The sequence below is a fragment of the Lepus europaeus genome, chromosome 15 (genome assembly GCF_033115175.1).
Source record: "Lepus europaeus isolate LE1 chromosome 15, mLepTim1.pri, whole genome shotgun sequence".
In the NCBI taxonomy this organism is placed as follows: Eukaryota; Metazoa; Chordata; class Mammalia; order Lagomorpha; family Leporidae; genus Lepus; species Lepus europaeus.
The window spans coordinates 61,937,660-61,956,786 of record NC_084841.1 but is presented as its reverse complement, the minus strand read 5'-3'; the positions used below and the strand labels follow the sequence as shown (position 1 = coordinate 61,956,786).

Below are 19,127 nucleotides of genomic sequence, written 5' to 3'. Positions count from 1 at the left end.
CAGAATAGAAACACCAGAAATCAATCCAAACATCTACAGCCAACTTATATTTGACCAAAGATCCAAATCTAATCCCTGGAATAAAGACAGTCTATTCAATAAATGGTGCTGGGAAAATTGGATTTCCACATGCAGAAGCTTGAAGCAAGACCCATAGCTATTACCTTACACAAAATTTCTGAGTTTTTTACATAACCTAGTATTAATACCTTTTAAGATAAAGTTTGTCATCTCTTCATTTTGTTGACCATTTTCTTTTTGTACATAAGCTTCCTAATTTGATATAATCTCATTTTTCTATTTTTACTTTGTTGTCTGTGACTTTGAGATCTTATTTAAAAAATTTATTTCCTTGTCTTGATGCGTCTCCCCTATAATTACATCTATTAATTTTATAGTTTCAGGCTTACATTTAGGGTTTTTAATCCAATGAATTAATTTTTACATAGGCGGGGAGATAGTGGTAAAATTTCATCTTCTCTATTGTGAATACCTGGTTTTCTCATCATCATTTGTTGAAGAAACTGTCTCATTTCTACTGACTCTTCTTTGCTCCTTTGTGGAGAATCATTTCATTCTAAATACATAGATTTATTTCTGGAATCCCTGTTACTTCCTTTTTTTCTTTATGTATCAGCTTATATACTAGTGCCTTTCTATGAACTTGTACAATAATTTGGAGGTCAGGTGTGGTGTGATAACTCTAGATTTATTCCTTTTGTTCATGATTTTTCATTTTCTTTTCTTTCTTTTTTGCTCTTTGCGGACTTTTGTACTTACATGTGAAGTGTACTCTTTTTTTTCCCCTAGGTCCATGAAGAAACACACTGGTATTGGATGGGGATTTCATTTAATCTGTAAATTGCTATGGGTGCTATGGGCATTTTAGCAATATTAACTTTTCCAATCTATGCACATAGCAGGTCTATCCATTTTTGTGTTTTTTCTTCACATTCTTTTTTTAAATATTTATTTATTTATTTGAAAGAGTTACACAGAGAGAAGGAGCGAGGCAGAGAGAAAGAGAGAGGTCTTCCATCCGCTGGTTCACTCCCCAAATGGCCAAAATGGCTGGACCTGTGCCGATTTGAAGTCAGGAGCCAGGTGCTTCTTCCAGGTCTCCCCCATGGGTGCAGGAGCCCAAGGACTTGGGCCATCTTCTACTGCTTTCCCAGGCTGTAGCAGAGAGCTGGATCAGAAGTGGAGCAGCTGGGACTCGAACCGGTGCCCATATGGGATGCCGGCACTGCAGGCAGCAGTTTTACCTGCTCCACCATAGTGCTGGCCCCATATTTGCCCCGGCCCGCGGGGTAATCAACTAGGACACGAGGAGGGCAGACCTGAATGGAGAGACAAACCAGACACGAGAAGGGAGACCAAAACAGTACTCTGATCAAGGTCTCACTTTATTGGAGAAGGAGGTAGCTTACATAGTACAAGGCAAGGATTCTCATTCTTTTCTTAACTTTTATTTAATGAATATAAATTTCCAATGTACAGCTTATGGATTACAATGGCTTTTCCCCCCCATAACTTCCCTCCCGCCCGCAACCCTCCCCTCTCCCGTTCCCTCTCTCTTTCCATTCACATCAAGATTCATTTTCAATTATCTTTATATACAGAAGATCAATTTAGCATATCTTAAGTAAAGCTTTCAACAGTTTGCACCTACACAGAAACACAAAGTGTAAAATACTGTTTGAGTACTAGTTATAGCATTAGATCACAATGTACAGCACATTTAAGACAGAGTTCCTACATGAGGGGTAAGTGCACAGTGACTCCTGTTGTTGACTTAACAAATTGACACTCTTGTTTATGGCGTCAGTAATCACCCTAGCCTCTTGTAATAAGTTGCCAAGGCTATGGAAGCCATTTTAGTTTGCCAACTCTGATCATATTTAGCCAAGGTCATAGTCAAAGTGGAAGTTCTCTCCTCCCTTCAGAGAAAGGTACCTCCTTCTTTGATGACCTGTTCTATCCACTGGGATCTCACTCGCAGAGATCTTTCATTTAGGGCATTTTTTTTTCCACAGTGTCTTGGCTTTCCATGCCTAAAATACTCTCATGGGCTTTTCAACTGGATCTGAATGCCTTAAGTGCTGATTCTGAGGCTAGAGTGCTGTTTAGGACATCTGCCATTCTATGAGTCTGCTGAGTATCTGCTTCCCATGTTGGATCATTCTCTCCCTTTTTTGTTCTATCAGTTAGTATTAGCAGACACTAGTCTTGTTTATGTGATCCCTTTGACTCTTATTCCTTACAAATGCTTTCTCTGCATCTATTGAGATAATCATATGGTTTTCCTTCTGCAGTCTGTTAATGTGGTGTATCGCATTGATTGATTTGAGAACACTGAATCATCCCTGCACACCAGGGATAAATCCCACTTGGTCTGGGTGGATGATCATTCTGATGTGTTGTTGCATTCTATTGGCGAGAATTTTATTGAGGATTTTTGTGCCTATGTTCATCAGGGATATTGGTCTGTAAGTTTCTTTCAATGCTGCATCTTTTTCTGGCTTAGGGATTAAGCTGATGCTGGCTTCATAGAAAGAATTTGGGAGGATTCCCTCTTTTTCGATTATTCTGAATAGTTTGAGAAGAACTGGAGTTAGTTCTTCTTTAAATGTCTGGTAGAATTCAGCAGTGAATCCATCTGGCCCTGGGCTTTTCTTTGTTGGGAGGGCCTTTATTACTGATTCAATTTCTGTGTCAGTTATGGGTCTGTTTAGGTTTTCTATGTCTTCCTGGCTCAATTTATGTAGGTTGCATGCATCCAGGAATCTATCTATTTCTGATAGATTTCCCTGTTTGCTGGCATACAAGTCCTTGTAGTAATTTCTGATGATTCTTTTTATTTCTGTGGAGTCTGTTGTTACATTTACTTTTTCATCTCTGATTTTATTGATTTGGGTCTTTTCTTTTTTTAGTTAGTTGGGCCAATGGTTTGTCAATTTTATTCATTTTTTAAAAAACCAGCTCCTTGTTTGGCTGATTTTTTGTAATGTTTTTGGATTCAATCCTGTTGATTGCTTCTCCGATTTTAACTATTTCTCTTCTCCTACTAGATTTGGGTCTGGTTTGCTGCAGATTTTGTAAATCCTTGAGATGAACTGAAAGCTCATTTATTTGGTGCCTTTCCAATTACTTGATGTAGGTACCTATTGCTATAAACTTTCCTCTTAAGATCAAAGTTGGTGAACCCTAAGGGCTTCCATAGCCTCAGCAACTCATGACTAGAGCCTAGGGAGATTACTGATGCCATAAACAATAGTGTCAAAATGTTAAATCAACAGCAGGAGTCACTGTGTACTTACGTCTCATGTGGGATCTGTCCTTAATGTGTTGTCCAATGTGAAGTAATGCTATAACTAGTACTGAAATAGTATTTTTACACCTTGTGTTTCTGTGTGGGTGGAAACTGATGAAATCTTTACTTAGTATATACTGAATTGATCTTCTGTATATAAAGATAATTGAAAATGAAAAAAAACCTTGGTGTTAAATTGGAAATTGCATAGAATATTAATCAATTCTTAAAAAATATCATGTAGGATCTCTGTCTTTAATGTGCTGTACATTGTGATTTAATGCTATAACTAGTACTCCAACAGTATTTTTCACTTGGTGTTGCTATGTGAGGGCAAACTGTTGAAATCTTTACTTAATATATACTAAACTGATCTTCTGTATATAAAGAGAATTGAAAATGAATCTTGATGTGAATGGAAGGGTAGAGGGAGTGGGAAAGGGGAGGGTTGCGGGAGGGAGGGAAATTATGGGGGAGGGGAAGCCATTATAACCCATAAGCTGTACATTGGAAATTTATATTCATTAAATAAAAGTTAAAAAAAAAGAAAATAGAGAGATTAATGAAAATAAAAAAAGAAAGGTGGATGAATAAAGAAAACGTGGTATATACACAAAATTGAATATCATTCATCCCTACATATGAATGAAGTTCTGTTATTTGTGAAAACATAGATGGCCTTTACGTTAAGTGAAATAATCCAGACACAGAATAACAATATCATATTTACTTACTCATATGTAGAAGCCAAAAATATGATCTCATAAAAGTAGAGAGCAATAATGGTCACTACATGGTAGAAAGGAGCCAGGGGAGAGAGACTAGAGTGAAGTTACATAACATGTATCAAAATAAAGTTACCTAGGAAGAATAAATTTTGGTGTTCTATAGCACTGTTGGGTTCACAACAATTTATTATGCTTTATAAATAACCAGAAGAGATATGAAGGTTCCTAACACAACAAAATAAATGCTTAAAGAGAGGAAAGTGTAAATTATCCTGATTTGCCATTATGTGTTTTATATGTGTATCAAATTGTCAACTCCATCAGGGCTAGCATTGTGGCAGGATTAGCTATTGCCTGTGACTCCAGCATCCCATATGAGTGCTGGTTTAAGTTCTGGCTGCTCCACTTATGATCCAGCTTCTTGCTTATGCTCCTGAGTAAGCAGTGAAAGATGGCTTAAGTGCCTGAACTCCTGCCACCCACATGGGGGACTTGAATGGTGTTCCAATGTCTGGCTTCAACCCAGGTCATTGTGGTTATTTGGAGAGTGAGCCAGTAGATGGAAGATCTCTCTCCCTCTCTGTCTCTCTGTAACTCTGCTTAAAAAAATCACACTGTATCTCATAACTATGTATATTTTGTGTCAACTATGAATTGAAAAAGTCAGCAGGTAAATTAAAAATGAAATAAAATCTAACAACAAAATGGGGGAATCTGGAAAACATCATGCTGAGTGAAATAAGCCAGTCCCAAAGGGACAAATATCATATGTTTTCCCTGATTGGTGACAACTAACGGAGCACCAAAAATGAAACCTGTTGAAGTGAAATGGACACTATGAGAAACAATGACTTGATCAGCCCTTAAGGAACAACTTAATACTTTATCCCTTTTAGTACTTTCTTGTTCTACTTAATACTATTGGTTGAACTCTTTAATTAACACACAATTATTCTTAGGTGTTTAAATTTAACTGAAAAGTGAGTTCTAAAAAATAAACTTTAGAATTTAAAATTAAAGTAACTAAAATAAAAAAAATTACTAACAGCACTAAACTACAGATTTAGACTGGTCAAAAAGAGACTCATTGAACTTAAATATAGATTAATAGGTAGTATCTACTAGATAAACACAGGAAAAAGATTGAAGAAATATTAACAGAGCACCAGAGACATGCAGGCCCATCAAGCACAGGAATATATGTGTAATAAGATTTTGCAGAAGAAGGGAGAGAGAAAAAGGTAGAAAAAATGTTTTGAAAAGCCCCAAAAGTTCCCCAATTTTAATGAAAAATTATTAAGTTCCAAATGCAAGTGTATCAATGGTCTTAAAGTAGGATAAACACAACTAGCACACCTTAATATATTACAAACTGTTGAAAGTCTAAGAAAGAAAAATTTTATGTACATATCAGCTGCAGTGATTTTATATGTCATGTAAAACAATAGAGTTCTTGAAACAGTGGTATGACAAAAAATACCTTTCAGCCAAGAATTCTACATTTAACAAAACTGTCCTTCAAAATTGAAAGCAAAAGAAAGATGTTCCTAGGTAAAGAAAGGTAGGATTGATTGCTAGCAGATATACTTTAGAAGAAATATGAGCTACAGGTAGAAAAGAACACCATATGACATAAAAAACACCAGTAAATACTGTTACATAAGTAAATAAAATATAGAAATATGTTTTTCTTTTTATTCTCTTATCTGATTTAAGGGAAATTATATGAAATAACAAAATTTTATTCTTAGCTTAAATAAATATATGATTTATTAAACTACAAATGATGAGGGAAAAATGGAGCCAGATTGAAGACAGGTTTCTATAATTTATGATTATGTAAGTCTGAAATAGATACTGATAAATTATGATACTATAACCCCAAAGCAGAACTTCTAGATCATATGGAAGTTCTGTCTTTAATTTTTGTGGAACCTCCTTATGGTTTTCCATATGTTATGGAAATATTTCACTATGGAAATATTTCACTATGCCTGTACCATCAACAGTGTACAGGTATTCCCTATTTCTGCAACCACACCAAAACCTATCTTTGGACATTCTGATTGATAGTAGCCTTTCTAAGTGCTAGGTTGTGAGGGAGCAAGGACATAGGCATCAGAGTCATTTTAGTTTCTGAAAGCAGATCCAATCCCCCAAGGGACTCATTAACTCCTTCATTCTTTCTCAACCAGCTTAATCCTATGCCTTACATTATTCCCCATTTCAACCCCTGCATTCTTTTCTAACTAACCAGACTGCAGAGAGGAAGACCTACTGATTTTGAAAAGCCCACAGAAAGCTTCTACAAATCAGATCAGCTCTGCCACTCCCCTTCCTTCTGTTCCCTTAGCTTACCAGAAGCTTTATAAGTCCCAGCCTGCTGGAGGGTTGGGCTATCTGTGATGTGCTAACTTCTTGGGCATGATGGCAGTTAGACCACTTCCGTGAAACTACCCCCTTGAATAAATTCATTTTGGCTGTGAGTTCATATCTTGTCTCCTCTCTGTTCTGCCCCTCTTTCCTTACAGGTTGTGATATTTAATTTGTGTTTCCCTGATGATTAGTGATATTGAGCATATTTTTATATAGCTTGAGATCTATTTGTATCAGACTTCATTGGAGGAATATGTATTTAGATCCTCTTATCATTTTCAAATTATTTGTGTTTTTTTTCCACTATTATTTGTATGAGCATCTATTAACCCCTTTTCATGCACATGGTCTATAATTATTCCTTTTATTCTGTTGTTTGACCTTTCAATTATGTTGATTGTTTCCTTTGATGTTCAGAAGCTTTTATCAGTTTTTATTTGAAAAAGAAAGAGAGGGACACACACACATACACACATTGAGTGAGAGAGAGAGAGTGAGCGAGAGTTCGTGCGAGAGAGAATCTTTAATTCACTAGTTTATTTCACAAATGCCCACAACAGCTAGGGTTGGGTCAGATGTCAAGAGCCTGCCCAGAACTCAATCCAGGTCTTAAACATGTTGTTAGGAACCCAAGTACTAGAGCCATCACCTTCTGACTCTCATAGTGCATCAGAAGAAAGCTGAAATCAGAAAATGAGCTGGGACTTGAAACCAGGCACTTCAATGTGGGTTGCTGGTATCTCAAGCACCTTAACTGCAGAGCAGAATGGCCACCACAAAATCTTTTTTGTTTGATGTAGTCAAATTTCTTTAATTTTTTAAGTGCTGCATTTATTTCCAGGTCAAATCAAATAATTGTTGCAAAGACAAATATGAAGGTGATATCTCCCTAAGTTTACTGCTAATTCTATTGCTTCAAACCCTTCAGTAATTTTTTAATTCATTATGAGTTGAATATTTTTATATGATGAGGTAAGGATTCAATTTTAATATTTTTGTATATCGATATTCACTTTACAGATGCTACTCAATAGTTTATTTCCATTGTGTATACAGTCATGAATGGCATAACAATGATTTCATCAACAAGGGTCCACATATGACAATATCGCATGAAACTAGGTTGCCTAGTGATGTAGTCATTTTAGTTTGTGTAAGTACACTATATGATATCTGGTTAATTGCACAATTGCATAAGACATTTTCAGAATGTATATCATTGTTAATTGATGCACGATTATACTGGATTCCTTAGTTGAAAATAAATTGATTGTATCTGAGTGGTTTGTTTTAAGATCCTCTGTTCTGTTCTATTGATTTCTGTATCTAGTAAAGTAAGTTTCATTCACTTTTGATTATGATAGCTTTGAAAAATAGCATGAAATCAGGAAGTGTTATGTTTTCTGCTTTCTTCTTGCTTAGGACTCCTTAGGCTATTCGTGATCTTTGTAGTTTCATATAAATGTTTGTGCCACACCCACATCTGTGATACCCGCGTGGCAAGATGTTGCTGCGTCGGGGATCTAAAAAGCTGCAGGGTTTGAGGTGAGCGCTCTGTGGAGTGGAGCCTCAGGCGATTCCCGTGCAGTCCACGGTTGTAATGACCCCCGACTCACATTATGGAAGCCAAGACTGTCCTTGCTGATTTTGGGGACACCATGTCTCTGCTCTGTTGATGATCTCATTATGCATTATCTACCAGCTGTGTTTACACTTTACTGCTTGCTCTCACAATTATCAGAAACAAGAAAATCAAGAAAAAAAAAGTTAACGTTTCCCATAAGATTATGGAGAAATTCAAACAATCTTTGCCCCTCTGTTTACTAAAGCTGTTTACGAGGGAGCCAGGAATGCAAGTCAAAACATATCATTAGGTTCCCATTATAGTGACAGAAAAATGTTAAGGTTGCTCAGGGATTATCTCCAAGTATCTAAAGGCAAGCAAAACTTTGGGTAGTAATTCCCCTAAACAGTTCATAAAACGAAACTAAGCCAAAGGTCAATTCTCATCCTCAGTTAATTGTCTAAAAACAATGTCCCCACTATGTTCCTCATAAAACCACTCATATGACATCATTGTTTTAACTCATTTTGTCAACCTTTGTGATAAAACTTTTACATTTGCCTGTAGCATTGTCCTTTACTATATAAACCCAAGCCTTACTACAATAAATCGCAGCAGTAACATACACATAACGTGTGTGTCTGTCTTTCATTTCCCTGCCAATTCCTGATTCTCCTAAGAGCCTTCACCCCTCGTTCTCCCTCGGTCTGAGACTCTGCGAGAGCTGGTCCGCGGCATGTTTGGATTGTTTTTTGTATTTATATTAAAAATTCAATTGGAATTTGATTTGTATTGTATTGACTTTATAGATTCCTTTGGTTTGTTGGGACTTTTGACATTTTAGCAACACTAATTCTTCTAATCCACAAACACAAAATATTTTCCCATTTATTTTTATATTCTGAAACCTTCCATCAATATTTTGTAATTCTCAGTGTGAAGTTCTTTCACCACATTGGTTAAATTGATTCCTAAATATTTTATCCTTTTTGATTTTAATGGAAATTATCTTATCTCTGGGTTTCTTTTCAGGATATATTGTTCTTAATGTACAGTTTGCAACTGATTTTCTTATGCTGATTTTTTTATCCTGAAAATTTCCTGAATTCATTTACTGGTTCTGACAGGTTTTTGATGGGGCCTTTAGAGTTTCCTATGCATATGAGCATGTTATCTAGAAACAGAATCAATTTCATTTCCTCCTTCCAACTTGGATGTCTTTCTCTTCTGTCTTTTTCCCTCATCATACACGGGAAGAGTGGATATCCTGTCCTTGACCTAGTCCTACAAATTTTCATTTCAAATGATACCAATAAAAAGACTTTTACTTACAAAGTATATTATAGGATGCAGGAATTTTTTGAATGTACAGTAAAAATCCTTTCCTGGTATTCATTAATACATCTTTACATATTTGTTCTTTTTTCATTTCTGAAATCATTCTTCCAATTTTTCCATTAAAAGTCAATTCTGTACAAAATCTTTCCTCTTAATTTTCTTTTTTTTTGCCACAGATAAGCCCTAAACTTTATCATGCCCCATTATTTCTAGCTCAAAAATTCTCCATAATTCTCCTCATGGGCACAGTTTTAACTCGCAGGAAAATACTAAGTGTCAGAATTTGCCCATGACCATAGTTTTTTTAGCTCACCCTGACATTAAAGAAATCTTCAAAAATCGGGGTTGGGTTGAGCACCCCCTTGACTGACATCATAGAGGCTGCCTCCTTGGTTGACTTTATTAGAGACCGGCAGAATGAGGAGCAAGCTAGCAGCAGAGGATAGGCAACAGGCCAATCAATGGCTGCTTTACATGGTGATCTGCCATCAAGGAGACCCAGCAAGGCCAGTGCACCCCAAATGGCACCTGTTGCTGATATAAGGAGCCAGGGCATTGGGCAAGCAGCTGTTGTGACAGAAACTGCCTTCTGTCAGCTCTGCCAAGAACAAGGCCACTGGACACGGAACTGCCCTGGGTGTCGAAGGACTCCTGGTTCAGAACCGCAGACCTTGTGGTCCCGAGCTAAAAGGCCTTTGGCTCTGCCCAGCCTCTGCCCAGCTTCCAGCTCCAGCCACTGCTATTGAGGGGATGGCCTAGGGTCAGTGAAACGCAAGTTGCCTATTTCTATCAGCCTCCTATTCAGCTCTCCTCCTTGTCCAGCCATGTAATGCAAGTCAACAGGATGCCTCCCTTAAAGGAGATTCGCATCTCTTGCAATTTTCTTCCAGCACCCCATGGATAGGTCTGGGCCTCACACACCCAGCCAGGCCTTAAACGTCTATCCAATAGTATTAAGCTTAGAGAAAGCCCTCACTGCCTGTTCCTAAAAACAGGGCTTTCAGTAACAGCTAACTCAGATAGTCCTGCACCTATTTGGACAGGTCCTCACTGAGGACTTAAAGGGCCTATCTCTTGAGGGGGGTGCACAATGATCCAAATGTAGATGGTTAAATGTGAGTGATTTGTTACTCTGTCTCCTTTCCCAGCCTGAGACTCTAGTCTTGTACCTTGGCTTAACTTTCTAGCAAAACTAGCTACTGAGTATCCAGAGGAAAACAAAGCATAGCTAGTCCATTATTTAACCCTTATCTTCACCCCTGGGGAGAGAAAACTGGCCTCAGAGAGGATATGGGCCATGGAGCAAATTCCTACTTCTGCAGACTTCAGATAGTCCCAGCTTTTCTCTATCAGGTTACAGGTTCCTAGATACAGGGAAATAGCACAGTTCCTAAACCAGGCAGCCAAAGCAGAGCCCCTTCCTTTTTGGGAAAGAGCAAACTACAGCCTTTGCTCAGCTAAAGAATGCTATGACTAAAGCCCCTGGCTAGGACTTCGGAACCCAGAGAGACCCTCCCAGCTGTACATCACTGGGAGGCAGGGAGTTGCCTTAGGAGTGTTAATTCAGGATCTGGGACCTAAAACAACCTGTGGGTTACTTTTCTAAAACCTTAGACATGGTTGCACAGGGATGGCCTCACTGCTTAAAGACAATGGCAGCCTTGCTAACAGAGGAGGTATCTAAAATTACACTGGGGCAAAATATCGCCCTTTATACCTCACATCAAATAAATTCTCTATTAGAGCAAAAAGGGCTTTCACTGGCTCACAGATAGTAGAATACTAAAATATCAGGTCCTCCTTCCAGAAAACCCTCAGGTAAAAATAAGACATTGTTCTACTCTAACCCAGCTACTTTAATGCCAGTTCCAGGGGAAAGTGGTCCCCTCCACTTCTGTACTGAGACTATAGACTTGATCTATGCCAGCAGAAGGGACCTAAAAGACAGCCCCCTGACTAATGCAGATGAGGTTTGGTTCACAGACAGAAACAGTTTTGTCAGACAGGACCTGCTTCTCAGGGTATGCAACAGTTACAGCATGGCATGTTATTGAAGCTTGCTCTGCTCCCAGGAACTTTTGCTCAGTTAGCAGAACTGATTGCCTTAACCAGAGCTCTAGATCACACAAGGGATTTGTAAGGCATCTTCACTCTGCATGGAGACCTCAGTCTTCTGGTAAGGTAGAAAGAGCCAACCAGGCTCTATGGAAAACATCAAGTATAGAAATGTGTACTTGGTAAGAAAGGTTTAAAAGAGTTGTTGGTAAGAAAGGTTAAAAAGGAAAGAGCTTTTTAAATAAGGAAAGGACATGGTTTGTAAGAATGACTTTATCCTGATGGCTAGTTTACTCTAGACTGGAATGGAAATGGTAAAATGTTTAAAGTAAGTTAAAGAGGGTGTGTGGAAGTCACAAAAGGTTATAAAAAAATATTGGCTATGCTAACTGCTGCTCTGAGAGGTATCTGTGCCATGTTCCAGGAAGAATGTTGTCTCTGGGTCAATCAGACTAGACAGGTACAAACCGAAATTTGTACTTTTCCTGGACAATTCTAAACAGCTCCAGGACCAGGCCAAGCAGGGCTAGGATTTCTGGCCTGACATCTGGTCAAGGAAATCCTGACTATTTCCTCTCCTTGGCCCAATAACGTCTGTAATCTTGCGGCTTCTCTTTGGACTGTGTGTTTTTAATGTCCTTGTTTGTTTTGTCTCTAACAGACTAAAAGTTGTCAAACTCCAAATGGTCGTCAGACAAGGCTTCCAGCTCATTCCACTGGATGACCTGAGCAGCCCTCCAGACCGAGCAGGACAGTCTTTCCAAGGCCACTGTTGCACACCATAAGACAGATAGCAAGAGGAAATACCCAAATCCCCCTTGGCACCCACATGCCAGCTTTGAAGAAGTTACAGAAAACGGAACTCCATCCATAATCCCAAAGAAGAATTTTGGGTATTACCTCTTGAGGGGAGAATGTTAGGTAGGAAGTCAGTTATGAGCTTATGTGTGTGTAACAGGCCTAAAGAGAAGATATCTATGTCCAGTGTATGCTGCATCTCAAGGTCATCTCAATGGTGTTTCAGGGGCAGCCCAGAGTTCGCATCCTGCCCTGCCCCCTTCTACCTGATAACCTGCCAGGTGGAGGTTCCCACCCCTTCTGCCTGAAAATCTTCCACAATCTCCCAGGTGCAGCCCTGCTCCCTTCCTCCGGCCTGATAACATTTGCATCCATAAAGTCCTTTGTGTCAGACCTTCAAGAGAGAAGTTTTTCTATTTACATCCAAAAAGCCCTTTGTTCCAAGAGGAGCAGAGGTGGGGAAGCAAGACCCATCTCCTTAAAAACCATGTGCCAGGGGATTCCAACACAATCTCATCAAGATGGCATGTACCAATGCCATCGCACTAGTCCAAGTGATCAATTTCAGCTCACAATTGATAGCTCTGATAGGTCTAAGAGTCAAAGAGATCACACAAACAAGACAAGTATCTGCTAATACTAACTGATAGAATCAAAAAGGGAGAGAAAGATCCAACATGGGAAGTGGGATACACAGCAGACTCATAGAATGGCAGATGTCCTAAACAACACTCTGGCCTCAGAATCAGCCCTCAAGGCATTCGGATCTGGCGGAAGAGCCCATGAGAGTATAGCAGGTATGGAAAGCCAAGATATCATGGAAAAAAAAAAAGACCTAAATGAATGATCTCTGTGAGTGAGATCCCAGTGGAAAGAACGGGGCCATCAAAGAAGGAGGTACCCTTCTCCGAAGGGAGGAGAGAACTTCCACTTTGACTATGACCCTATCGGAATAAGATCAAAGTCAGCGAACTCTAAAGGCTTCCATAGCCCTGGCAACTCATGACTAGAGCCTAGGGAGATTACTGACGCCATGAACAGGAGTGTCAAATTGTTAAATCAGCAACAGGAGTCACTGTGTACTTACACCCCATGTGGAATCTGTCCCTAATGTGTCGTCTAAAGCCAAGTGATGCTATAACTAGTACTGAAACAGTATTTTTATACTTTGCGTTTCTGTGTGGGCACAAACTGATGAGGTCTTTACTAATTATATATTGAAGTGATCTTCTGTATATAAAGAGAATTGGAAATGAAAAAAAAAACCTGGTGTTAAAATGGAAATGGCATAGAAAATTAATTAATTTAAAAAAATTATGTAGCATCTCTGTCTTTAATGTGCTGTACATTGTTATTTAATGCTATAATTAGTAATCCAATGGTAGTTTTTTTCAATTTATGTTGCTATATGGGCAAAATGTTGAAATCTTTACCTAATATATACTAAACTGATCTTCTGTATACAAAGAGAATTGAAAATGAATCTTTACATGAATGGAAGGGGAAAGGGAGCGGGAAAGGGGAGGGTTGCGGGCGGGAGGGAAGTTATGGGAGGGGGGAAGCCATTGTAACCCATAAGCTGTACTTTGGAAATTTATATTCATTAAAGAAAAGTTTAATAAAAAAAAAAAACCCAGCCTCAACTGGACTGTGCGCTCAGCCCTCTGCCTTTCTGCTGAGTTGCCCGCCTGGCCTGGCCAGGTGTAATCTATCCACTCAAACATGTAACCTCGCTCCTTGCCCTGTCCCCCCGACCCCCAGTCTCTCAGGCTCTGTCTGGAGAGGTGCCCATCCGCCTTATGGATGTCCCTTCCCTAATAAACCTTGCTATTTTACCTCCCCCCTCCAAAAAAAAAAAAAAAACCCAACCTCTCCTAAGTATTTCAATAAAGGACAAATGGCATCAGGATTCAAACAGCAACCAGAAAGGCTATAAGATGCCAAGGAGATAGGTGCCAATGTGTTAAGATTCTACTCTTGGGCTGGTGCTGTGGTATAGAGCCACCTCCTGCAGTGCCGGCATCCCATATGGGTGCAGGTTTGAGTTCTAGCTGCTCCACTTCCAATCCACCTCTCTGCTATGGCCTGGGAAAGCAGTGGAAATGGCTCGAGTCCTTGGGCCCCTGCACCCATGTGGGAGACCTGGAGAAAGCTCCTGGTTCCTGGATTTGGATTGGTGCAGCTCCAGCCATTGCAGCCATCTGGGGAGTGAACCATCAGATGGAAGAACTATCTCTCTCTATCTCTGCCTCTCTGTAACTCCGCCTTTCAAATAAATAAATACATAAATCTTTTAATAAAAGATTTTACTCTTGAGCAAAATATCTGTTCCACACAAGAAGTCATCTCTTTCTTCGACTTGCACATGGACAACTGAGAGACAGGAAATCACTCACTGATATTAGAAGGGCTTTGGGGACTCAGTATCTCTAGTCAGTCATTAAAATGAGCCAGAATATCAAAGAAACACAGGAGATATAGCCTCCCATGGAGATGGCATTTGCTCCCCAAAACTCTTAACTTGCAAAAGCCATGGCTTTTTTAACTTGCATAGCCTTGGCTATGGGGTATGCTCCCTTTAATGTAATAAGGTGCCTATGTTCTCTGCATTCAAAATGTAAACAACACATTATCAAAAATAATTTTACTAAATTATGGCCTGTTTGTTCAAATAATTCACATTTATCCATTAGGTTAATGCATATCCATTAATTGTTTAGGTTATAATATGTAAGGACATAAGAGAAAAATGTTTGTTCTGTATGTATTATTGGTTAGAAACTTTACCTAAAATAGAGAAAAATATAATCCTTTGTGTTGGCTCTATGCTAGGATTTGGAATAGGACATGAAAAATTCATATTAATTTAATCCTGGGTAGTTGTAGACAATAACACACAAAATTATCTAACTTTGAGATTCTTGATTACAAATATAATGGGAGAGAGTAGAACAATACCTACATTTCAGATAAAAAAATAAATGACTAGTGCCTGTTATGGCACGGTGCTTTATATGAGATTTCAGTGTGTGGGAACTAGTATAATAGAATATATTAGTTTTGTACAAGGAACAATGTATGTCCTCTGGTCAAAGAATATGTTACTCAAGGATGCCTAGAACCCTGATCAGAATCAACGAAAGCATAATTATAAAGAACAATAACTCACAATGCCTTGCACAATTACCATTCCTTCCAAGTAGAATCTTTTCTCTATTAAAAGCTCACTCTCAGAAAAAAAGAATTGGCACAGTCTGGTAGTAAAGGTTAGATTCAGGAATATAGAAACTTGAATCTAAATTTAACCATGTATTTACTATGTAAACTTGGATAAGTAACATAACCCTTTGAATTTCAGCTTCATCAGAGACTGTAACAGCACAATTCTCAGAATGCTATTCTAAGGATGAATTTTAAATTATTAGTTTTCTGTTGCACTAAAAATGAGTAATTAAATATAATATTTTCTCATTATAAAAGATTATTGACAAAGTTAAATGCACATTGAAATGAAAATATGAAGTAAATGGAATGGAGCAATAGTGGTGGCATCTCAAGTTTCTACTATCTTGGCACTTGTGCCTAGAGGCTCTTGCAATTCCTTTGTTTTCTACCACTATCATGTTCCTCACTCCCTGTTACTCATTCTTTTTTTCAATGTCAATTTCACCTGGTTCATTATTTGTATGTTTATTTCTTATTCTCTCTCTTGCACTGAAAATATCTTGCCCATGAGACTAAGCAGTATGACTATCCATGGAGCTAATGAGATTTTGACTAACTTGGTGACACAGTAGTAATTTCTTCTTTTTTCTTCCACTGGGTAAATGACATTCATATCTGACACTCTGCATGCTGGTTGCACATGTCCTTCTTACTAGTTCTAAGAAATAATAGAAAGGAGACCAGTTGAAGAATCCTTAGAAAAGGGTCCTTTAATGTGAGAAGGCATGGTCAATTCATATTATTTAGAACAGAAAGGGTGAACTTACATCATCTGCTATTGGACAAAGTGCCAGATATGGCATAATTCTGGGAATCATTTACTTTGGAATAATTTTGGTTACTTTAAATTGTCTTCTATCATTCTCAGACTTACCTTTACTCTAATCTCTGCTCTGCATATATAGCCAAAATACACTTTCTTCTTAGTTTTATTCTTTCAGAAAGCTGTAATATAAATCAGTACTCTCTGTTGCACAATGATCATAGAAACTATTAGTTAGTATATTAAGAGACACTACTGCCAACCTCAAAATGAGGAAAACAATAAAATCTTATACTATTGAGGACTGCTATGACTGATCAACTACACTACAAGGAATAAGAGGGATTTTATTCCATGAAAACCACTGTGGTACTTTTCTGGTCCACCTTGTGTGCCTTACCATGAGTATCTACTTCTTGATAGCACCTTCCATAGAGCCCCATTTATATCCTTGTTCCTTAGAGTATAAATCAGAGGGTTAAGAATGGGGGCAATTATAGTATAAAAGAGGGCAACAAATTTTCCCTTGCTCTCAGAATAACGGTGCATGGGTTGGAGGTATGTGTAGATTCCTGAACCATAAAAAAGGGAAACTACCAAGAGGTGGGATCCACAAGTCCCAAATGCTTTTCTGCGCCCAGCCATTGACTTGACCCTCAGCACTGCTTGAGCAATGCGAACATAGGAGGCCAGAATTAATATTGCAGGAACGACCAGGATTATGATTCGAACCACAAACATCTTGGCCTCTGTTCCTTCTATGTCTTGACAAGCCAACTTGAGGAATGCAGGCATCTCACAGAAGAAGTGGTTCAGTTGATGGCTGCAGAGAGGCATGGCCATCATGAGACCTGTCTGAATCAGAGAGTTTATGCAGCCCACTGCCCAGGAGGATGCAGCCATTGTCTGGCAGAGAAAAGGATGCATAATGTTTGTGTAGTATAGGGGACGACAGACAGCAGCATAGCGGTCAAAGGCCATCGCCACAAGGAGGACACACTCAGTGGAAGCCAGGGTGAGGAAGATGAAGAGCTGGGCCACACACCCTCCATAGGTGATGGTCCGGTCATGTCCATGAAGGTTGATCAGAAGCTGGGGCACAGTAGTGGTTGTGTAGCAGAGGTCCAGGAATGAGAGGTGGCAGAGGAAGAAGTACATGGGCGTGTGCAGACAAAGGTCCAATTGGTATAGAGCAATAATGGTGATGTTGCCCAAGAGAGTAAGGGAATAGAAAATCAAAATAAAGACGAAAAGAAAAACTTCCAATTGAGGCCAATCTGAGAAGCCCACCAAAATAAAGCCTTCTCTGAAACTGGTGTTGAAATGTCCCATTGCCTTTTGCCTGTAAAAATTACAGAAGTTAATAAATATCTCTCATAAAGAACAATGATTCAAACTCTTTTCAAATAGCATTTCCTATTAAAACTCAAGTCATGATGAATAAAATCCTAAAGTGGTGACTTGAAATTATGAAATTGAAGAAAACTTGGGGGAATATTTCAAGACACTGATGTAGAAAGTATTTTTGTGAATCTTGATGTGAATGGAAGGGGAGAAGAAGTGGGAGAGGGGAGGGTTGCAGGTGGGAGGGAAGTTATGGGGGTGGGGGGAAGCCATTGTAATCCATAAGCTGTACTTTGGAAATTTATATTCATTAAATAAAAGTTAAAAAAAGAAAGTATTTTTGAATTGGACCACAAAAGCAGAGGCAACAAAAACAAAATTAGGTGAATGGACTTACATTTATTTGAGATGTCTCTACTAAGGAAAGACAACAATCAGTAGGGTAAAGTGACATCCCAATTTATTTATTGACTAAGGATTAATATCCAGAATATAAATGAACTAAAGAAATCAACAACAAAAAGGCAAAGAATCTAGTAAAAAGATGCGCAAAGACTGAATAGATATTTGTCATGAAAGAAATACAAATGACCAAAAAATTTATTAAAAATATTCAATGTCAGTAGTCAATCAAGAAATTCAAATCAAAACCACAATGAGATATCATCTCTCTCTAGTTAGAATGGCTACTGTAAAATAGAACAAAAGTAACAAATGAGGAAGAGGAGGCAGAGTAAGGGAAACTCTTGTACACCATTTTTTGGAATACAAATTAACACAGCCACTATAGAAAACAATATGTAGACTCTTCCCCCCAAAAAACCCTACAAATTGAACTGATATATGATCCAGCAATCCCACCCTTGGTATAGCAAACAGAAATGAAAGCATCCTATCAAAGAGATATCTGCACCATGCTCATTGTAGCACTATTCACAATAGCAAATATATGGAATCAATCAATGTTTTTACTGATTAATGAATGAATAAATAAAAATATGCCACATATACATAATAAAATATTATTCAGTCATAAAAAGAAAAAAATCCTGTAGTTTCCAGCAAAACAGATGAAACTGGAGGATATCATATTAAGTGAGATAACAGACAGATAAGTCAGACACAAAAAGACAAATATCATATATTTTTCACCATATCTGGAAGCTCAGAAATTTCAATCTAACCATAGATTATAAATTAATATGTGCTGGAAAGACTTGGAGGAGAAGATGAGGGGAAGTTGAATAACAGATATCAAAACACAGTTAAGAAGAGGAATAAGTTTCTAATGTGACCCAGCACAATAGATATTTTATAAGAAAATAGAGGAGAAGAGCTCTGAGGTTATAATCATAGAGAAATGATGGAAGGAGAAATGTTAGTTATCTTTAATGGGTCAGCACACATTGAATACATGTATTCAAATGTCACACTATATCCTTTAAATATGTTCAATTATTGTTAATAACTTTTCATTATTGAATATAATGGGCCTCAGCATATTAACTATAAAATCAAAGTTAAATATTTCACAGGGTGTTTTTCTGTAAAAAATAAATATTTTAATTAATTAATTAAGAAATACATTTTGGCAAATATCACAAAATTGTTTCAAGTATAATG

The 19,127-nt window shown here is 38.1% G+C and overlaps 1 protein-coding gene across 1 annotated transcript; it reads right to left on the bottom strand.

Moving 5' to 3' along the window:
- Positions 1–16,556: 16,556 nt before the first annotated feature.
- LOC133774308 (olfactory receptor 2Y1-like) lies at positions 16,557–17,492 on the bottom strand. The gene has a single exon (XM_062211949.1). It carries the CDS (start codon positions 17,490–17,492, stop codon positions 16,557–16,559), a length of 936 nt encoding a protein of 311 aa, XP_062067933.1.
- Between the last annotated feature and the right edge of the window lie 1,635 nt (positions 17,493–19,127).